The sequence below is a fragment of the Eptatretus burgeri genome, chromosome 1 (assembly GCF_056783735.1).
Source record: "Eptatretus burgeri isolate ZD-2024b chromosome 1, Ebu_testis_v1, whole genome shotgun sequence".
NCBI lineage: Eukaryota > Metazoa > Chordata > Myxini > Myxiniformes > Myxinidae > Eptatretus > Eptatretus burgeri.
The window spans coordinates 114963573-114987611 of record NC_140961.1 but is presented as its reverse complement, the minus strand read 5'-3'; the positions used below and the strand labels follow the sequence as shown (position 1 = coordinate 114987611).

The window sequence follows — 24039 nt, the reverse complement described above, 5'->3', positions numbered from 1 at the left end:
AATGCAGGCTACAAGGGGGTCACACAAATTCACATTTATATTGGAAAGCGTTGTGGACAACTTAACGCAAAAAGCAAAACGCAGAGAGGCTTTAATTGTTTTGGATTTGTTTGGCATCATGAAAGGACAAATCCATTAGATTTTGGGAGCAATCGGATCAAAGGTCAAGGTCACAAAAAGGGCAACATCGTTTTTTCATGATGAAAACAGTTAATATGTTTCCGATTTACATCAAATTAACTCCAAATTGTTCAGTGTTCAATTCCCCATCTTCTGAAATGACACAAGGTATAGTACTATTGTCATCCTAGGTAGCGGTTGTGGGTCAAAGGTCATGGGGGTCACAAAATGCATATTTGTATTGAGATGCGTTGTGGACAACTTAATACAAAGGTAACTAGTGGCTGCGGTGAAGGTATGCGCTCTATGAGTGCCCGTTCTCGTTTAAAATTGTGACCTGTTGGTGACAAATAGACAGACAGTAAAACAAAATCGACTGACCAACATACTTGAAAAATATTCAATTTCGCAACTAACAAACAGACAAGGTCTCCTTGTCAGGTCAGGTTCGATCTGTGACCTGCTACAGGTACCATGTAAACCTGTACTAACCTGTTCCATGGTCGGGTTGTCGGCGACTAAACCGTCCCCCCCACCAGGTTTTCTGGTGAGGAGGGTGTTTGGATATGGACACCCAGCAGGATTAAAAACAAAACCTGTCAAAGGGCGGAGGAGCTCCTTGTGAGCCAACGGTCATCCATATCTAGTGCCCAACTGTGTCTGCGGACGTCCTCCTGCAGTTGGGTTACTTCTTATTAGGAGGTTGGTGGCAGGATTTGCACTCCAGCCACCGTAAAACGCTTCATTCCGCAAAACGCAAAACGTGCAAAATCTGAAAACCCACTCCGTGGGAGTACCTCCTGTGCAGCTTCCCTTCGCAGGGCAGCTCACCGGATGATGGGATTGGGGCAAAGCTCGGGACCCCCAATCTTTGATAGGAGGGAAACCACGGGGTAACATCCCTGGGTCAGATTGCGGGAGAGTGTGTCGGAGTGGTGCTGAGGTGTCGTCCACCAGACGGCGGTCTCCTTGGGTTAACCTGAGGCGGTCCCTTCGGGTGGGTGCCTGGAATGTCCTATCCCTAAGAGAGGATGATCACCTGTCTCTGTTATCATCTGAGCTCAAGCGTTTGGACATCGGGATTGCAGCTCTCTCTGAGGTTCGGAGACCGGATTGCGGCGAGATAATGGTGGGTGGTTACACCTACTATTGGTCTGGTCGCTCTGATGGTTACCATACCCAAGGAGTTGCTGTAGCTGTGTCCAATAAGCGGCCCCAATGATAATTGAGGTAACACCGGTCAACAGCGTATCATGAGATTAAGGATTCCGTCACTCCTTAGGTGTCATTTCCCTGGTCTCTATTTATGCTCCGACTGAGGCGAGTGATCTTACCGTGAAGGATGCATTCTACGCCACACTCGAATCTGTGGTTGATCAGTGCCCCAGACGAGATACACTTCTAGTCTTGGGGGATTTCAATGCATCGACTGGAACTGATAGGGATGGTTATGAGGTGTGTGTTGGTCCCCATGGGTCAGGAATTATGAACCAGAATAGCACTAAGTTCCTTGACTTTGCAAGAAGTCATGGACTTAGGGTGGCTGGTTCATGGTTTCAGCGCCCGCAAGCTCATCGCTGGACTTGGCATTCCAACGCTGGCGGTGTGGCAAAGGAGATTGACCATGTCCTCATTGACGGTCGTTGGAGGATGATCCAGAACTGCAGGGTCTACCGGAGTGCTCAGTTCCTCAATACTGACCACAGGCTTGTTGTAGCAACTCTAAAGCTGCACCTTAAATCCTGGAGAATGGTACCATCCCAGCCTAGGCTGGATGTTGCCAAGCTCAGGGATGAGAGAGTAGCTGAGGAGTTTGCGAACAGGCTGAGTGGACACTTGGGGGGTCTGGGTGCTTTGGGGGTCCTGAAGAGTTGTGGAGCACCTTCAAGACCACCATCCTTGATGTTGCCGGTGGATGCCTTGGAGTTCACCGCAGGGCAAAGAAGAATTTTGTCTCTCAAGGGACACTGGATACCATTGACCAGAGTCGCAGGGCCAGGCTGAATGGCAGAGCTGAGCTGTTCAGGGAGCTGAGGCGTAAAACTGTACGTGCACTGAGGGTGGACAAGGAGGCCTATGTGCGAGGAATCTGTGAGGGGGTAGAGCATCACCTGTGGATAGGTGATTCTCGTCCCGCTTACAGGGGAATTCGCGCATTACGTTCATCCAAGCCCATCCCTCGGAGCACTGCAGTTCGAGCAGAGAGTGGTGGGCCCTTGACAGAGGAGTCTGAAGTGAAGGCCCGCTGGGCCGGTTACTTTGAGCGGTTGTACCAGGCTGATCCCCCAGCTGATCCCCCAGTTGGACGTCAAGGGTGTTACAATCGATGTTGCTGACCCTCGAATCAACTGTGGTCCACCATCGCTTGTGGAAACACGGGCTGCGGTGAACCAGTTGAAACGGGGCAAAGCTCCAGGGATCTGTGGCATCCATGCTGAACTTCTCAAGGCTGGTGGAAATGCTGCACTCGTGTCGTTGCATGCAGTTTTGTGCTCTGCCTGGAACACAGGCATCATCCCAACTGACTGGAAGAGGGGCCTTGTTGTCCCTCTCTGGAAAGGGAAGGGTGATCGCCAAGACTGCAACAACTACCGAGGGGTGACGCTGCTCTCAGTGCCGGGCAAGGTCTTTGCTCGGATAATTCTTGATAGGGTTCGCCACCATCTGCTTGAGCACCAGCGTCCAGAGCAGTCAGGCTTTACACCAAAGAGGTCAACGATTGACCGTATCCTTGCTCTTCGTGTCCTCACTGAACGCAGACGAGAGTTTCGGCAGGGGCTGCTTGCAGCCTATGTTGATCTCTGTAAAGCGTTCGATTCAGTGAATCGGGATGTCCTCTGGAGGATTCTTGGTCTTCGTGGGGTGCCACCGAAACTGATCGATCTGATGTCTGAACTCTACTCTGGTACTGAGAGTGCTGTGAAGTGTGGTGGTACCGCCTCTGACTTATTTCCAGTTGTTACTGGAGTTCGTCAGGGATGTGTACTTGCCCCCACACTTTTCAGCACTTGTATGGACTGGATTTTTGGGAGGATGTCGGAGAGATCAAGTTGCGGTGCATCGTTTGGCAATGTCAAGATCTCGGACCTTGATTTTGCAGATGATGCAGTCATCTTTGCGGAGACTTTAGACATCCTCTTGGGGGCCCTCGAGGTGCTGAATGAGGAGTCGGAGCCGTTGGGATTACGGATTTCTTGGGTCAAAACAAAGATCCAGGCTTTCGGTGACATATTGGATGCTGCTGTCCTGTCTGTGTCTGTTTGTGGTGAGGATGTTGAGGTCGTGGATAGATTCACTTACCTTGGCAGTGATATTCATGTCTCCGCAGGTTGTGAGCCGGAGGTCAATAGACGTCTGGGTCGGGCCTGGGGAGTCATGGATTCACTGGATCATGGGGTGTGGCGCTGCCGGTACCTGTGCGGGAGGACGAAAGTCCGAGTCTTCAGGTCCTTGGTACTTCCAGTCTTGCTCTATGGGTGCGAGACTTGGACTTTGACCAAGGATCTGAGACGGAGACTTAATTCCTTTGGTACCAGGTCTCTTCGGAGAATCCTTGGCTATCGCTGGTCGGATTTTGTGTCCAACGAGGGGTTGCTGAGAGAGACTCGGATGAGATTTGTTACCTGCATAGTCCGTGAGCGTCAGCTGCGGCTGTATGGACATGTGGCTCGTTTTCCTGACGCTGATCCTGCTCACCAGATTCTCTCAGCGAGGGAGTCTCATGAGTGGAGGAGGCCAGTGGGCCGACCACGTGCCTCATGGTTGCAGCAGGTTGACCATCATCTCAAGGAGATGGGGATGGGCCTGGCATCTGCCTGGGGGATGGCCAGACGGAGGCCCCTGGAGTACCGGCGGAAAGTGGACGCAGCGACGCGCTGTTCTGGCACATGCTCCCATACCTGACCTGAAACAGACAAACAAATAGACTAGAATTATTTCTCGAAAAGGGCCCTGCATAAGGCTCAAGAAGCATTTTTTTTAGTAAAAGTTGGGAACATGACTTTTTAACATAAGTAATGTATGCTGAATTCGACTGGCCCTGTTTCCAAGCTGAATTTTGAGTTTTTTACCATTTAATTAGCATAAACAAAATGGCTGCCAAATTGACAATTTTGGGCACTTTCTTGGGACAGGCACTACTATACCAGCACAATGCTAATCTATTTTACATGTGAACAACTGTTAAGTTGTTAAGGGCTTGTGTAGACCTATACTAATGATTCATTCTTGTTTGCAGGCTGCAATGGATCCTGTGATTAGCTTGAAGAGGCCGTCACCTGAAGACGACAGCCTTTTCCTTTTTTGCCAAACGCATAAAGCCAGAAAAAACCTGAGCGAAGCAACTGAACATGGACTCGCAACACTCAGGAATGCAGCCTGCAGCAGAAGGAAGCTGAGGGACTCCAAAAATATAGACTTAATTGATCGTCTTGAGAATGCATTAGATTCTGCCACAGCCGTATCTTTTTTTTTGAATTCTGTTTGCGGGAATCGAACAGGGCATTAGCGGAGTTTAATTACCGCACATATGATACATCACTATGACGTCATATAAATTTTTTTATGACGTCATTCCTATTTTTTGACATTTTTTGTTTCACAACCCAGAGTTTTCATCGGATCTTCATGAAACTTGCCATGTATATGCAGAAAGCCCACACGCAGGCAGTAACCATCTCCGATTTTGGAAATTCTTCCGAGAAAAAAAAGTTGACGTCATAATATCGCCGCTAATGGAAATCGCCTATACCATTATCTCCGAAACTAGGCAAGCCGTTTGAATTTTGTTTGCGGGAATCAAGCCGGGCATTAGTGCAGATAATTTATCGCAAACCTGATACATCACAATGACGTCATATTCGTTTTTATGACGTCATCATTAAGAGGACGAGGATCTTAGCTCATTTGAGCTGGTTTACATTTTTTTTAACCTGAAACGAGTAAACGTTATTGGCAGGATGAACATTTTCTTCCCGAACTCTGAATCTTTCGCTTGGTGTATTTGCGTCAAAGCATGCGAGCGAGGCTGGTGTTTTCGTTTTCGAGCACGTTGACGTTGATTATATATAAGAAAGACGTCGTTCTTGTGCTTTTGCTTTCTGTATATCTTTTCGATCTGAGATCGGCCATGATAATGTGAATTCGTTCAGAAAAAAATATGGTGAGGAAATAACACTTTGATCGTGTCTGCCCGCCTTGCTTCATTTTTCACGTTCATTTTGTCTGGTTTGAGTGAACTTTAACGGTATTTTGTGTCCGTGACTTGAGTCTTTTGAATGTGTCAAAATGGCGAAGTAATGAGAAAAAGAAAAGAGAAAATAATTCGGGTAAAAAGAATAATCACAGGACGGAGCGTTGTTTGAAGTCGGAAGTTGTGTTTTTGTTGTGGCTAAGACTGCTCGAACCGCTTGTCGGTCGTTTTCCGTTCGTTGCGGTCCGGGGTGGGGGTCGACGTGCGGTCCTTCTTGTGTGGAAGTGAAATGGAATTGATGGACTATATTATCTGAGTGAGAGCCGTCGATGTCGTGATCGCAATTGATGACGGTTGTGGAACCGCCGGCCGTGGTATTCTGCATGATGTTGTAATTCCCTTCTGCTTGCAGGAACTGCCGGGCCCGGTCGTCTTGAGGCATGGAGTCACCACCGGTCAAGATCAAATCGAACGTGGCTTCCCTCGCCTTCCAGCTGCAGGTGGCCGAGAAAATCCGTCAGCGTTACAAGAACAAAGCACTCCAGCGGCAGGTATGAAAAACGGGCCTCACGACTGCGTGCCATGGTCCGACGGGCTGTTAAACAGTGAACTCTGTACCCTTTTACCTCAGTGTTACTCAGTGAACTCTGTACCCTTTTACATCAGTGTTACACAGTGAACTATGTACCCTTTTACATCAGTGTTACACAGTGAACTCTGTACCCTTTTACCTCAGTGTTACACAGTGAACTCTGTACCCTTTTACCTCAGTGTTACACAGTGAACTCTGTACCCTTTTACCTCAGTGTTACTCAGTGAACTATGTACCCTTTTACATCAGTGTTACACAGTGAACTCTGTACCCTTTTACCTCAGTGTTACTCAGTGAACTATGTACCCTTTTACATCAGTGTTACACAGTGAACTCTGTACCCTTTTACCTCAGTGTTACACAGTGAACTCTGTACCCTTTTACCTCAGTGTTACACAGTGAACTATGTACCCTTTTACCTCAGTGTTACTCAGTGAACTATGTACCCTTTTACATCAGTGTTACACAGTGAACTCTGTACCCTTTTACCTCAGTGTTACTCAGTGAACTATGTACCCTTTTACATCAGTGTTACACAGTGAACTCTGTACCATTTTACATCAGTGTTACACAGTGAACTCTGTACCATTTTACATCAGTGTTACACAGTGACCTCTGTACCCTTTTACATCAGTGTTACACAGTGAACTCTGTACCCTTTTACCTCAGTGTTACACAGTGAACTCTGTACCCTTTTACCTCAGTGTTACACAGTGAACTCTGTACCCTTTTACTTTAGTGTTAAACAGTGACCTCTGTACCCTTTTACATCAATGTTTCACAGTGAACTCTGTACCCTTTTACCTCAGTGTTACACAGTGAACTCTGTACCCTTTTACCTCAGTGTTACACAGTGAACTCTGTACCCTTTTACCTCAGTGTTACACAGTGAACTCTGTACCCTTTTACCTCAGTGTTACACAGTGAACTCTGTACCCTTTTACCTCAGTGTTACACAGTGAACTCTGTACCCTTTTACCTCAGTGTTACACAGTGAACTATGTACCCTTTTACCTTAGTGTTAAACAGTGACCTCTGTACCCTTTTACATCAATGTTACACAATGAACTCTGTACCCTTTTACCTCAGTGTTACACAGTGAACTCTGTACCCTTTTACCTCAGTGTTACACAGTGAACTCTGTACCCTTTTACATCAATGTTACACAGTGAACTCTGTACCCTTTTACATCAGTGTTAAACAGTGAACTCTGTACCCTTTTACATCAGTGTTACACAGTGAACTCTGTACCCTTTTACCTCAGTGTTACACTGTGAACTCTGTACCCTTTTACATCAGTGTTACACTGTGAACTCTGTACCCTTTTACCTCAGTGTTACACAGTGAACTCTGTACCCTTTTACATCAGTGTTAAACAGTGAACTCTGTACCCTTTTACCTCAGTGTTACACAGTGAACTCTGTACCCTTTTACATCAATGTTACACAATTAACTCTGTACCCTTTTACCTTAGTGTTAAACGGTGACCTCTGTACCCTTTTACCTCAGTGTTACACAGTGAACTCTGTACCCTTTTACATCAGTGTTAAACAGTGAACTCTGTACCCTTTTACATCAGTGTTACACTGTGAACTCTGTACCCTTTTACCTCAGTGTTACACAGTGAACTCTGTACCCTTTTACATCAATGTTACACAATGAACTCTGTACCCTTTTACCTTAGTGTTAAACAGTGACCTCTGTACCCTTTTACCTCAGTGTTAAACAGTGACCTCTGTACCCTTTTACATCAATGTTACACAGTGAACTCTGTACCCTTTTACCTCAATGTTACACAGTGAACTCTGAACCCTTTTACCTCAGTGTTACACAGTGAACTTTGTCCCCTTTTACCTCAGTATTACACAGTGAACACTGAACCCTTTTACCTCAGTGTTACACAGTGAACACTGAACCCTTTTACCTCAGTGTTACACAGTGAACTCTGTACCATTTTACCTCAGTATTACACAGTGAACACTGAACCCTTTTCCCTCAGTGTTACACAGTGAACTCTGTACCATTTTACCTCAGTATTACACAGTGAACACTGAACCCTTTTCCCTCAGTGTTACACAGTGAACACTGAACCCTTTTACCTCAGTGTTACACAGTGAACACTGAACCCTTTTACCTCAGTATTACACAGTGAACTCTGTACCATTTTACCTCAGTATTACACAGTGAACACTGAACCCTTTTCCCTCAGTGTTACACAGTGAACACTGAACCCTTTTCCCTCAGTGTTACACAGTGAACACTGAACCCTTTTACCTCAGTATTACACAGTGAACTCTGTACCATTTTACCTCAGTATTACACAGTGAACACTGAACCCTTTTCCCTCAGTGTTACACAGTGAACTCTGTACCATTTTACCTCAGTATTACACAGTGAACACAACCCTTTTACCTCAGTATTACACAGTGAACACTGAACCCTTTTCCCTCAGTGTTACACAGTGAACACTGAACCCTTTTACCTCAGTGTTACATAGTGAACACTGAACCCTTTTACCTCAGTATTACACAGTGAACTCTGTACCATTTTACCTCAGTATTACACAGTGAACACTGAACCCTTTTCCCTCAGTGTTACACAGTGAACTCTGAACCCTTTTACCTCAGTATTACACAGTGAACACTGAACCCTTTTACCTCAGTGTTACACAGTGAACTTTGTCCCCTTTTACCTCAGTATTACACAGTGAACACTGAACCCTTTTACCTCAGTGTTACACAGTGAACACTGAACCCTTTTACCTCAGTATTACACAGTGAACACTGAACCCTTTTACCTCAGTATTACACAGTGAACACTGAACCCTTTTCCCTCAGTGTTACACAGTGAACTCTGTACCATTTTACCTCAGTATTACACAGTGAACACTGAACCCTTTTACCTCAGTATTACACAGTGAACACTGAACCCTTTTACCTCAGTATTACACAGTGAACACTGAACCCTTTTACCTCAGTATTACACAGTGAACACTGAACCCTTTTACCTCAGTATTACACAGTGAACACTGAACCCTTTTACCTCAGTGTTACACAGTGAACTCTGTACCATTTTACCTCAGTATTACACAGTGAACACTGAACCCTTTTACCTCAGTATTACACAGTGAACACTGAACCCTTTTCCCTCAGTGTTACACAGTGAACTCTGTACCATTTTACCTCAGTATTACACAGTGAACACTGAACCCTTTTACCTCAGTATTACACAGTGAACACTGAACCCTTTTACCTCAGTATTACACAGTGAACACTGAACCCTTTTACCTCAGTATTACACAGTGAACACTGAACCCTTTTACCTCAGTATTACACAGTGAACACTGAACCCTTTTACCTCAGTATTACACAGTGAACACTGAACCCTTTTACCTCAGTGTTACACAGTGAACTCTGTACCATTTTACCTCAGTATTACACAGTGAACACTGAACCCTTTTACCTCAGTATTACACAGTGAACACTGAACCCTTTTACCTCAGTATTACACAGTGAACACTGAACCCTTTTACCTCAGTATTACACAGTGAACACTGAACCCTTTTCCCTCAGTGTTTCACAGTGAACTCTGTACCATTTTACCTCAGTATTACACAGTGAACACTGAACCCTTTTACCTCAGTATTACACAGTGAACACTGAACCCTTTTACCTCAGTATTACACAGTGAACACTGAACCCTTTTACCTCAGTATTACACAGTGAACACTGAACCCTTTTACCTCAGTATTACACAGTGAACACTGAACCCTTTTACCTCAGTGTTACACAGTGAACTCTGTACCATTTTACCTCAGTATTACACAGTGAACACTGAACCCTTTTACCTCAGTATTACACAGTGAACACTGAACCCTTTTACCTCAGTATTACACAGTGAACACTGAACCCTTTTACCTCAGTATTACACAGTGAACACTGAACCCTTTTCCCTCAGTGTTTCACAGTGAACTCTGTACCATTTTACCTCAGTATTACACAGTGAACACTGAACCCTTTTACCTCAGTATTACACAGTGAACACTGAACCCTTTTACGTCAGTATTACATGGTAAGACAAACCGAGTATCTTTTTCCTAAGGTTACTTTTTTTCCCCTGTCTGTCTGTCTGTCTTTGTCACACGACTTTTCACCACAGTTTTCAAGCAATCGTGTGTGTGTGTGTGTCCGTGTGTCCGTCCGTCCGTCCATGCAGGTCCATGCAGTAGGTGACCGGCCAAGGACAGCAATGCATAATTCCGGTGAAGATCCAAATCTGGAGACTCGAATTTTTTATCGTGATTTTCACCATTGAGAGATTAGGCCAAAAACGATATATCGCACGATATATCAAAGAGTTGTGGACGGATTCAGATGAAACTTGGTGGACACGTTGAGTGTGTGACAAGGACGAATTGGTTCGCTTTTTGTGACGATCCCGGATCTGGATACGAGAATCTTTTCGTGATTCTTCACCATTGAGAGTTGAGGCCAAAAACTATATTAAGCATGATATTTCAAAACGTTGTGGATGAGTTGGTTCGGTGATAAGAACAAGCCAATTAGATTTTGGTTCAGGTCTGGATCCAGATACAAAATGTAAACTATTCAGCCTGGTGGAAGTACGCACTCCAACAAGTGCCGTTGTTGTTCATCTGTGCTTTCGGTGGGAAGGGTGGGTATTGGTTTTTTTTTTTTCGCTTGCATTTCTTCAAGCTCTCATTTGTTTCATGTAGCCTCTGCTTTAGTTCTCTTCGAGATACTATTGTAGCATAGTGGTGATCCCGTTTCACAGAAGAAGCATCAGGTAGGAGTTACCATCACTGGGTAAATGCTGATGATCAGAAGGCGATTTTATGTGATCATGCTTTCTGGAGTAAGAAATGAAGAGAAGGAAATCGCAACGTAATGCACTGAAAATGAAGTCGACCCAGTTCAAGTAATTTGTTTGCTCCTTGTCACAAGAATATGTGACAGAGGTGAGACATTTCACTACAACCTCCAATGAACAACCCATACACAATTTTGTAGGCCGTGCTCATAAAGCACATGATCCCGTCTGAGCACCGGCGGTTTCAACAAGCACATTTGTGCTTTCGGCAATTTCTCAATGCAACAGATTCTTGGTTTCTACTTGGGGGATGCCACAATTTTTTGCTCACATTCGTGGATTCAACATTTGCCATTTACTGCGTGTAGAAACATGACCCATCTTCTGATGGGGTCAGCTGCAGTAAGTCTTTTTTTTTTTTGCCCAAGTCATTCACAAGCCAGCTCTTCATGCCCGTCTTTTGACTGAACGTGGCACAGGAATGTGGAATTTATTGGTTCATGGTTTGGCGTCCTTTGTTTCCGCATTGCTTGTTTGATCCAGATGGGAGTTTGTCTCCGGACGTGCCCGGAAGCGAGTTTGTTTCTGGACAGCTTGGCCTCGGACGTGTCCGGGCGGTGTTTATGTCCTGATGGGAGTTTGTCTCCGGACGCGTATCTTCATATGCATTTGGACGGTGGTTATGTCTGGTCGGGTGATTCCGGGGCTAGTTGGACTTGGCTATGAGGAGCGGCTGAAGGAGACGGGGCTTTATTCACTAGAAAGGAGGCGGTTACAAGGAGATATGAGAGAGATGTTTCAGATAATGAAAGGTATCGATAAAGTAAGAGCAGATGAATTATTATTCAACAGAGTAGATCGTGATAGGACCAGGGGCCATAGCCTGAAAGTAAAGAAGAGAGTTAAGATGGTCGCAAGGCAGGGGACTTTTACTCAGAGTGTAGTGGCAGCAGAAACAGTAGATAAGTTTAAATTGGAATTAGATAGGTACCTGGAAGTTATGGAGATAGAGGGGTATAGGGATGTTGACAGGGCATTTAGGTAGTTTGAGCATTGATTGGTGATTGTGTGCATGTGTACGGAGTGCTGTTGTTGGGGGTCTCGTCAAGGGGGGTTGTGTGGTTGATGTGTTTTTAACCAAGCCCATGCCTCCTCTCCTGAGGGGAAGAAAGAAAAAAAATACAACAAACAAACAAAAAACAATTATTTCATTAATTATAAAGTTTTTTTTTGCATTTTCTTCCTTGGATATTGTGTAGATGGGTTGGTGTGGTGTCTATGCAAGCATGATGGGCTGAATGGCCTCCACCTGTGTGAGATTTCCTTGTATAGTTTGGAACCAGGGGAATGTTGATTGTGGGTTCACAACCCCCTCCACCCCCACCTTCCATTTAGGGGATGGAAAATGTTAAGGAATTGCTTCACTTTTAACGAATCACCCGGCAAACTGTCGTCATTTTAAATCCACCGTGGTAAGTAGAATCCAGCGTGTTTCACCTTTGGCCATGATTTACCTGTTTTTTCCAACACTGTTACTTCAATAGATATAAGAAATGCATGATTGGTTATATGTCTCGATTTTCTTTGAAACATAATCTATTAATTATGTAATGTGAACCGTGGTGTTTGTCCATGTGTTTGTGCGTTTGTCTGTTTCCCACTTCCAGCGGACGGTTCCAATGCTGCGTTTGAAAAGCTGCGCATGCAGCCAAAGCTGAACATTCAACCAGAAGAAGAGCATGATACCAAACGAGATAAATTTTAAACGGATAAATACAACACGGAATCGCAGTTTGTTTTTCAGTACGTTCAGATACGACGTGAAGATTGTCACAAACTTGAACAAACCATGTCAGCATTGTTAATAACAGTAGCCTGTACTGAAAGTCATTGAACAGTGGTTGCGGTGCAAGGCGATAATTTAATTAAAGAAAAACCTCCATTTCGCATTGTGACCTTAAAATAACGTTTAACAAGTAGTGGTACATTCAAAGTACACTTCCCCCAATGCCAAATAAATAAATAACAAATCCTCCAGTGCGCAACATTGCCGGGGTGCCTGAGGCTCCCAGCGATGACACCGTGGAGTACATGGGGACGGAATTGCGAGGGAGCGGTGTACACTAATTTATTGATTGATTATTTCCATAATTAAAATAATTAATTTCTTAATCAATTGGCTAATAGCATACCAAAACCACCACTGTTTCATCCAAGTCTGTAACTTTAAATGAATTACATAATTCATCGAAAAATGAATGATTACTTGATTAATAAATAAATGAAAAATACGCTTTATACCCAAATCACGTGTTTACTGTCGTGTCCAAATATGAGCTTCCGAGCTCAAAAGGTGCCTGAGATATCGCCGGGACAAACAAGAAAAAAAAAATAAACCAATGTCACCCGCAGGGTGATCCGTATCTTGCCAAAAGGTGACCACGTGTGACTTCTTTAATGTCACACTGAGGTGAACAGAGCTGCTATCCACCAGGAGCGACTGACTCCTTGAGGAATATCTGCCTACGAGAGATTCCGATGAGAATCGTTCTACAGAGTAACCATGAAAAATATGCTTTTGCCTCATAACGTCACCAAATGACGTCATAATGTCTCAAGCTTGACGTATCTAGAAAGCACTCATCGAGGTGTTCAATTTGAGGTACTACACGACATGGTTCCTAAAACTTGAAAATTTGATCTTGGGGTCAAATATGTTTGACCTCAGGCACTAACCATGAAGGTCAAGGCCAATCGACACCAAAAATTAATGAGCTGAGCGCTAGACCATGAACGATATTCCCATGAAGTTTGAAGACGATCCGATCAAAATTACTCAAAAAAATAAGGGTTTCGTCGACTCCCCTGATTTGCGACAAAGTGACCTTGACCTTCAAAATTTTGTGCACTGAAAGGGACCTCTATAGGCCTCTTATATGCGAAGTTACAAAAATTTCCAATAACTGTGCTCTGCAGAATTTTTTATGCATGATTACAGACAAACAAACAAAAAAACCATACAACAAAAAAAAAGATTGCTAACATGTCTTACAAAAACTTCGTTTTGGCAAGATAATGAAAAATCACTCATAGTGACACTTGGTGAAATGGAACGGCTCTTGGTAGAGCACATATCTCCACCAGCCTGAACAGTTTACACTTTACATCCCACTGATAGGTCAGATCTGAATCCAGACCTTCAGCAAAATCAAATTGGCTTGTTCTTGTCATCTAACCAACTCATCCACCGAGTTTTGTCATAACTCATCCACAACTTTTTGAGATATACTATGCATAGTTTTTGGCCCCATCTCTCAGTGTTGAAGAATCACTTGGAAAAATTCTCATATCCAGATCTGGATGTGAATCTTCACCAACATTGAATTTATTCGTCATTGTCGCACACCCAACATGTCCACCAAGTTTCATCCGAATCCATCCATAACTTTTTGAGATATCGTGCAATATTGTTTTTAGCCCAATCCCTCAATGGTGAAGAATCTGTTAAAAAAAAATTAAGTAATTTTCGTATCCAGATCTGGATTTGGATCTTCACCATAATTGAATTGATTCTTCCGAGTGGCATTCCCAACCTGTCCACCAAATCCATTTATAACCTTTTGAGATATTGTGCTATATATCGTTTTTGGCCATATCTCTCAATGGTGAAGAATCACTTGCATAACTCTCAGATCCACATCTGAATTTGAATCTTTATCAAAATTAAGTGGTGCTGTCCTTGGCCGGTTACCTACATACACAAAAAAATTCAGAACGATTGCTTGAAAACTGGCCAAAAAGTGTGTGACAGACAGACAGACAGAGAAATGCTGCATACCAAAATACTTGGCGAAAATTTTTTTTCCACTAAGTAACAAACAAATGGAGTAAAAACCGAGTACTGTACTCCCTCCTTTCCTTTGGCACCTGGTGATGACATAATGCGTCACCTGGATATGGAATTGGGAAGGAGCGGTGTTCAATGATAGACATCAAAGAGGTCAAACATAAACTTAAATTTCATATTCAGTGGACTCAATGACATTCTTTAGAGTTAGAGCATCTGCTCTGAGTCGAGGAGGTTGGCGTTCCAAACTCTGGCCAAGTAATGATTTATCTCAAAGACTTTAAAAATGGTGCGTGTTGATTTCTTGCTTGATGCTCCACATTCAGGGAGGAGGGAGTGAGGAGGGAAGGAGAGAAGAGGGAGGAGGAGGGATGTGGGAGGGCGTTTTCCGCCTTGTGTTTTCCGAGCACATGCATGCACCATGCTGTTGGAGCACCTTGCTGTTGGACTCCATCTGTCTCTCTTAACATTTATCACCCAACGGCGAAGTCTCTCGTGATTGTGGTTTTGAAATATGCATGCATATATAAAAGAAAAGCAATGCAACTTTGAACTGGATGTAGAAATTGCAAACAATAACTTTGTGAATGTTGTCCATACCAGTTGTTATGCCTGTGATGTAAACTCGTCTTTACATCACCAGCAAAGCAATTGCCCTCACCAGAGTAAAATATACAGTGGTTGGTCAATTCTGGTCTTTTTTGTTGGTTTTCAGAAATTGGTTTTCTTATGTTGGCAATTTGCAGGTAGTAGACAAAAAAATGGATACACCAATGTAAATTCACTTAATAGGGCGTAGGGCCACCACGCCCATGTATGTACCGTAGCATAGAGTCCACCAGCGTCGAGGATTCTGCAGGAGGGATCTGACACCATTCTTCCATGAGAAAGTCAATCAACTCAGACCTGTTTGATGGCGGTGGAAAACGCTGTCTCAGGCAAATATCTCATAAATGCTTGATTAGTTTGAGATCTTGTAACTGAGAAGTCCTTAACATATGGATAACATCATGCTCTGTGGAGGGGGGGGGGTGGGTGAGGAGGAGTGTCTCCTCTTGTAACCATGCCAGCCATAATTCTAAGTATCCAGGCCTGTGCAGCATTTTTATACATGACCCTAAGCATGTTGGGATGTTATTCGCTTCATTAACACATGGGCCACACCTGGAAGTCACTGCTTTGGTGTCCCTCATTTACCCAGCTGTTTCGATTTTTTTTTTGTCTACTCCCTGTTCATATCTTGATTGTCATGAGATTATTGTTTGGTTCAATCCAGCAGCTGGAGAATCCACATTTGTTAGTCTGATTGATAGTCTAGGAAACATCCCAGACTTTTTGGGGGTCACAATATGGCCACCGCTCAGCTTCACAATCGCTTGACCAACCAGTATACAGCTTCCTATTCAATTAGTTTAGAGATCAGTTGTGGTAAATAGCTTTCTTTTGTTTTGTGTAACTGTGTACAAAGTAAACCATTAAATTTGCTTCACTGGCTGCTCCCACTCCGTTTCTTTGCCAGATGTCACCAAGACTGAGGATTCGATCTCAGACTTTCCGCTCGACTTCATCTGCTTTTACTTTTGATGTGCCTGTGGATAATGGGCTCAAACGAAGCTGCCGCTCTGTTCGAAAACGGAAAAAACGTGTGCTTTATCCTGAAGGCACCAGTCGTAAAGCTCCGACCCAAGGCTCCAGTGCAGCAAATTACCTGTTGGTCTTTTTGCTGCTCATTCTTGCCTTCCAGGTCTTTACACATGCACCTTTGTTTTGAGGAGCTATTGAACACCCTTTTATTACTGTATTGGCCCAAATATAAGACGAGGTGGTTTTTTTTCGGGGGGGGGGGGTGGTTCCTTTCTCAAAACTGCGATCTTCAAAAATGCAGCTAATATTATTTATTCCTTTTTTATTTTTATTTTTTCCTCTTCCCAGAAGTATTCTGCTCCTTATGTGATTAATGCACATGTACGTTGTTTTCTAGTGCATTGCTTTCGCTCATTATGAAAAAAAGTGATTCAAACAAGGACAGGTAAATAATGGTTTGTGAAAAAGTTACCATGCAAATTTTAAGCTGATCTGTTGGTAAGAACAGTTGAAGAAACAAAAAACTGTGCTGTTGCAGAAAACTATGGCATTACTGAGTGCAATATCCATTCCTGGCACATGCAGAAAGTCATGACTAAATATGCACTCTCAAAGAAAAGCTTTCCATGGGCCCAAGTATGGGACGCTTCAAGATGGACAGAAAAGTATTTTTGAGTTTATAACTGAAAAACGCAATGAAGGGATGCTCATGACAAGGCCTGTATGATGTTCATGAAAACACTTGAAGTTGCGCGAGCGATACAGGTAGTGGAATCGGTGTTGAAACGCCCTTAGAAAGTGCAAACGCCTGATGTGTCCTCACGGTTTCTTCTTGCTTATACTATCAACCCTTGTTGAATGACTACCAAATGATTACAGTGCATTTCAGCGCAACATCATTTCACTCCGGAAATCAAATCGGTCTCTCTCGTGCAAGTGCATCATTGGAGTCTGGAGTGCTATCACCCCAAAAACCATTGTAAAAGGATTTAAGAAGTGTATTATCTCAAATTTGGTGGATGTCATAGAAGATAACATGTTATGGGAAGAGGCAGGCAGAATGGATTCAAGAAGATACTGAGAGCAGAGAAGATGGAAGTGAGTCGGAAGATTTGTGCGAACAAGAAGAAACGTTTCGAGAAACTTCAATTGCAGTGTTTTGTTTTTTGGATCTTTTGGATCAAATGCTTTAGCCGATCAGTATGAAAATTGAGGGTTATCTCGGGCTAAATTTGGGGGGGGGGGTGAATTCATGATGTCATCGGTCACGTGGTTCAACAGCCAGATTGTTTTGTTAAACATAAAAACCTTCAAAAATCTTCTCCGAAACAGCTGAGCAGATTGAGGGGATACGATTTCAGGTATGATCGCTTATCCCAGAGGAACAAAAACTTCTCCACCTATGATGACGAAGGTCACATGGTTTGGCAGCCATATTGGATTTATCGTGAAAGCTTAAAAAAATAATCTCCATCAGCTGGACAAACCGAGGGGAAACTTCACACACATGTTCCCCAATATTTGGGAATACCAGGGTGTTCACAAATAATTAATAGGTCACATGGTCTGGCAGCTATAATGGATTGAACAGAAATCTTAAATTATTTCGCTTGAACCGCTTCATCAATCGACATGAAACTTCACAATTATCATCTAGTAGTCATGGGGAATATGTGTTTTAAATTTCAACCTGATCGGACATAAGGTCTGGCAGCCAGAATTATTTAATATTTTGAATCCTGGTTCAGGGATTCAAATCGTTCTTGGTACAAGTATGTATAATGATGTAATAATGTGGGCAGAGGCATGGTGACAGTAACGTCATGGTGATGGAGCTACATGGTAACGTCAAAGTGTGCCCTTCTAGTTTTCTTAAAATTCTTCTTTAAAGAAAAAAAGATAAAAGGCTATGCAGTTGATTTCTTGCCTAAAGTAGGAGGATTTCGTATTTTAAGAGCAACCACACAATTTTGGCAAAAAATATTTTTGTCACCCAATACTTTGGTGAGGGTCATTTTATATTCAAAGCCATCTTTTGCTCAGGCCAACCTGGTGTTATTGTTGTCTTTATTTTTTATTATTATTTTTATTTTTTGAAACATTTTGTTGCAGGTCCTTTTTTTCATTTAATGTGGTGGGTTGGGAGGGAGCTGACTTCATGGTATTTTTAATATCTTATTTTTATTTTGCACAGTGTGTGTATGTGTGTATATATATATATATATATATATATATATATATATATATATATATATATATATATATATATATATATATATATATATATATATATATATATATATATATATATATATATATATATTGTTTTTGCAGTAGTAATGTGGTTTGTTTCTATTTTTGTATGTTATTTTCCTGAAGTGTTGTCACCTTTTTATTTGTGCAGGTGTTTAATGCCATTGAGAATTTGGATGATAACCTTCTTCGCTATGACATCCTTGGCCTGGAAAAAACTCTGTGGCGAGAAGTGATTGGCCAGCCTACAGCCCTGGCACTCCTTGTGAAATCTCTGTCTCAGTATCTGAACACGCACGTACATGACTGCCCAATGGTTCTATCACTGCATGGCCCGACTGGTACTGGGAAAAGCTTTGTGGGCAGACTAATAGCAAAACATTTTGAGATGGTTGCTGGACATCACCTGGTCTTTCGGCTGTATGCAAGGTCACACTGCCCTGATGATGGAGCAACCTGTGCCACACGTATAACAGCAATGGTTAAAGAAGTACGTTCGTTTTAGCCAATGAATTTGTGACCAATATTTGGGTAACCATGACCAGTTAATAAGAACTTTAATAAGTTGCAGCTGGGGGAGGTTTGGAAGGCACCCCCTGTTGGTCAGGAGCCCGGAAATATATCACATATTTATGGTATAAAATTAGGGCGGTTGGGATGATACATTTTTAATGAAGAAGAAGGTGCTTCCAACCAAAACAAAACTCTGTTTACTCCACTGATTTGAGCAACAACCAAGAGCAGACCTGGTCTCGGGTGACGTTTCACCTGCTTCACAGCAGGCTTCCTCGGGCCAATCGACCCCGAGGCTCGGCACGTGTCCGGTTTTTATTTCTCTGGGAAGGGTTCGAAACAGCGTTATCACTTACCTTGTGTAAGTCTTCTTGGGTTGCTTTACGCAGCTTCTTCAGCTTGAAAAGTGTGGGAGGAGTCAATTACATATATATGTATATTTGTTGTATAAGATTGGGGCGGTTGGGATTACACGTTTTTAAAGAAGAAGAAGAAGAAGGCGCTTCCAACCAAAAGTAAAAACTTGATCGACTCCGCTAATTTGAGCAAAAATGCGAGAGCAGAGCTGGTCTCACGGCAACGTTTCGCCGACTTCACAGCTGACTTCATCAGGCACAATAGGCCAGGCACAATCGACCCTGGGCCTCGGCATGTGGCCGGTTTTTATTTTGATACGACCGCTCATTTCCGGTCATGTGCTGGTGCTCGAGGTCAAATGGAGGAGTGCTTTTTTGTTTTGTTTTTTATTTTATTTTGCAAAAGCAAAAACAAAAGTCAAATCACATCATTGAAGGGGTGCTCTGCTCTTTTTTGTTTTTCTTTACATGTGATCGGGTTTTGTATGTGTGTGGGTGAACACGTGTGTGCGCTTGTTATTTTTGTGTTTGTGTTTCCGGGGCACGAACACAGCTGGTTTCGTGTCCGGGTTGGGCATGATGAGGTGTTGGTTGTGTGAGTGTTGAGGTTCTCGTTGGGTGTTGTGCACATGTGGATGTGGTGTTTGAGATTGGGTGTTTGATGCTCACTTATCCAGCCGTTTGCACCATCCAGTTTTCACCATTTGCATTTGAGGTGTGAATTGTGTGGGTATGTCCACCATCTCCCCAGTTAGGCCACCCTCCAGGCTCTTCACATGCCATGCTTCCAAAATCAAACCTGTGTCGTTTGTTAGATGCAGTATCAAGGACACGGGTCCCATCAAAGTCAAATTTATGGCCAGATTGCACTCTATGACGTGCTATGGCTGACGGTCACTTTTGCAAACCTAATTGCTCCATCACGTTCATCGAGTCGTTTCAAATTCCTTCCAGTTTCACCAATATAGAATTGGTCAGTCTTTACATAATGAATGGTAAACTACTCCAGATTTATCACCAGTTGGTAATGCTATATAGAGATGAAGACCACAAGGGGAAAACCAGAGATGTCACTTTTTATAAATTTCAGGGTGATTGCACCTGCCAATAGTTGGCAACATAAGGTTTCCTCTCACAATATTATTTTGACAATTAACCAGGGGTGTCACATAATTTATATGGTATAAAGTTTAGCCGTGCAATGAAAAAACAAGTGTTGTCAAAGCTGAACAAGTAGAAACCCAGAGTTGTCAGTACTTTACTCCTGGTTATCTCCCTTTCATTCATGTTAACTGTTCCACCATAATATTCAGAGTTGAGAAACTAAAAAATAAAAGGTTGTAAAACTTTCAAAGCATAAACTCTGAGCACTACAATGGCCAATTTGGTTATATCATGGGCTCCGTAGTTGGTGCATATCGTGGTTCAAGCCTGGTCAAACCTTTATTGTGACTTTAATGGGACCCACGCCGTGGCTTAATGGTTAGCGCGTCTGAGTCCCCATCCTCATTCGATGTACCCACCGCCCAATCAACCTGCTGAAGGTATATGAGGGAGTCACATGAGGTGACTTCAGCTATCGCGGGGGTGGTTTATCCTTGGTTTCCTCCCGGTTTTCCATCATATTAAGTAGTACGGAGTAAGAAATGGAGAATCCGTCGTCATATAAGCGAAATACCCTAGAGTATGGCGTTGAACACCAATCAAACAAAAAAACAATGACCATTTAATGTTGAAAAAAATAATCTGTGATCACCAAAGTCATGAAATGTATGCTAATAACCAACAAGCATGGATTTGCTACACATCCTGGGTTAAGATTGCATGGCAATTATTAAACAAGGGAATAACCAGTGATGTCAGTTTGCAACATTGATTCGTTCTTTGCTCTTAAATTAAATAACACAGAAGCTTGGCAAATGCTACATGCTTAATTTGATCGGCCAATGATCACTCTTCCTTTTACTGGAAAATAAATCTATATGACAGTTATTAAACAGTCCACCAGTCTTGAAACTTTGTTTTTCAGTTTCTTCAAAATTGACTTATCCTGACATCTCTGGTTTTCCCCTTGTGGTGTATGTATATATATATATATATATATATATATATATATATATATATATATATATATATATATATATATATATATATATATATATATATATATATATATATATATATATATATATATATACAGTAAGTCCTCGCTAACCGGAAGTTCGCATATCGTAATTTCGATTTTTCCTAATTTAGTTTTAATGACCAATTTTTCAATTATCGCAAACATTTTATGCCTATCGTAATGTCATTGCAAGGAAAAACGCAAAAAAAGTTTCAAACTGCCTGCAAAAAACAACAATCACACAGGATGCGCATAAACACACTTTCACTTCACTGCGCCTGTACTGTATGCTGTACTGTACGTATTCTCTTCACGCTCGCCTGCATACCTTCCAGTATGAATCCCAAGCGACCCGCAAGTCTTTAGCCGAGCACACCTCGTTTCAAGCAACAACGAAAGGCTGTCACATTGAAGGTGAAATTGGATATAATTAAAAGACATGAACGAGGTGAAGGGACAACGGAAATCGGACGCGCACATGCAATCGCTGCATCGACTGTACATTCGATCGTTCAAAGTTCGGCAAAGATAAAGAAAATATCACAGATTGCGACCAGTTCGAGTGCAATGACACTAACGAGAATGAGAGATGGTGCCATGCACAACATGAAGCGTTTATTATGTGTGTGGATAGAAGATCAAACTAAACGTCGCATGCCTTTATCTCTTGCTGTGATACAAGAAAAAGCGCGTCGTTTGTTAGGGCATTGACCCACGATTACGTGATCAATTACTTCTCCAATCATGTTGAGAAGTATCTCCAAGGAGAACAACATTGACAACAAATCTTTGCTGCTTGTAGACAATGCTCCTGCCCATCCTCAGCAAATGGAAGACTGGTGTGAAAACGTGCAGGTAGTATTTTTACCACCAAATACTACCTCACTTTTACAGCCTATGGATCAGGGAGTTATTGCTGCTTTTAAAGCCTATTATGTTAAGCATACCATGCTGCAGCTTATCAAAAAAACTGATAAGGACAAGCTATCAATCAAGGAGTTTTGGCGAACATACAACATAAAAATGGCTTTGGAAAACATTGAGGATTCATGGGCGGAGGCGAGTGCCTCCACAATGAACGCTGTGTGAAAGAAAGTGTGGCCCGAGTGTGTCCACAATTTCACGGGGTTTGCTGATGTTCCGTTGATTACAAGTCAAATTGTAGACCTGGCGCAGGAGGTTGGTTTGATGAGGTTGACGAAGAGGACGTGGATGACTTACTGGAGTCTCATGCAGAACCCTAAAGCAATGAAGATCTTATGGAGTTGGAACAGCAGTGGGCTCTTGAGGAAGAAGAAGATGCTGTGACACCTTCATCCGAGCATCTCACCATGAAAAACCTCACCCAAATCCTCAGCTCGTTTGAAAGTGCCACAGAATTTGTTATCGAGCAAGATCCAAATCTTGAAAGGAGCACTGATTTTAGCTGTGTTGTTTATGATGCCCTTTGTTGCTACAAGGAACGTTATGCAGCAAAGAAAAAGAAAGCCATCCAGCCCACTCTCCATGCATTTTTCAAGCCAAAAGATGCAGCACCAACTCCATCCACCATCCAGGATGCTCCTTCAACCAGCTGCCAAGAGACCGTTCCTGCTGGTGAAGAAAGTGACAGCACAGTGTCAAGTGAAGAGGGGGACGATTCTGCCACTCCGCCAGTGTGACTTGTCCACCGCAATCAACTCCGTTCCTCCAGCCTCGGGGTAAGTCTCCACGACTCGAGGAGTGTGTTTTGTTTATTTGTGTTTATGTCCAAAAAATTCCGAGCCAAAAACAATTCCCCCTTTAACACATTGGTTTCTATGGGAAAATATGTTTTGTTTAACACAGTTTCGCTTATCATAAGGTTTTCCAGGAACGCAACCCTTGCGAAAAGCGAGGACTTACTGTATACATATATATATATATATATATATATATATATATATATATATATATATATATATATATATATATATATATATATATATATATATATATATATATATATATATATATATTGTTACGGTTCTGGGAATCGTATGCATACAAACATACAGTTGTCCCAAAGTTAGTTATGCCATTAGTATATGTGCAGATAGATCCCTCCCTTGTGTGTAGTGGGAAAGCAAAAGGGGTGCGTTGTGATGGTTTTTTTTGGTTAGATTAATAAATCATTTTCTCCCCTTTTATTTTATTTCCCCTGTTGTTGGAACTGCAGTACCTTCCTCTTGCTTGCTACTCTCGTTTGAGCTGGACAAGCACTTCACCGCCTTCTCGCCGAACCAGAGACTTGTTTTTTAGAGGAAAAATCTTGCAGTAGTTCCTTCTTGGCGGCTTCAGACACGCGTGGATTGGGCGGGCTTTCCGGTCTGGCTGAAACCCTGCCCAGAAAGGGCGGACCCCATGATGGCCCTGTCCAATCAGGACGGACGATGACGTCAGCTTCGCCAAGGCCCTCCCCGCCCAGGAGGATCTATGAAGTACGAAGCGATCCTCAGAGTAGGGTTGGGTGGTTGAGTTGGTGGAATGGTCTTGAGTGAGAAAGAAGGAAGGTCGTTGGTTCTTTGGTGGTGGAGAGTTCGGTTGGTTCGTTGGCGTTGTTGCGAAGTATCTCCCCATGTCTCGCCTCGGCGGCCTGTGCTCTCCACT

At 42.8% G+C, this 24039-nt stretch overlaps 1 protein-coding gene across 5 annotated transcripts in view; it reads left to right on the top strand.

The window, feature by feature from the left end:
* Nucleotides 1-24039, top strand: part of TOR4A (torsin family 4 member A) — a 53315-nt gene that overhangs the window by 13721 nt on the left and 15555 nt on the right. The window contains exons 2-5 of one of the 5 annotated variants that reach the window (XM_085895767.1): nucleotides 4358-5281; nucleotides 5724-5862; nucleotides 16100-16324; nucleotides 18569-18907. In XM_085895767.1, coding sequence (XP_085751893.1) covers nucleotides 5752-5862; nucleotides 16100-16324; nucleotides 18569-18907 — 675 coding nt within the window. In that variant the 5' untranslated portion in view covers nucleotides 4358-5281; nucleotides 5724-5751. The other 4 variants (XM_085895761.1, XM_085895753.1, XM_085895745.1 and 1 more) reach the window with 4 other exon arrangements.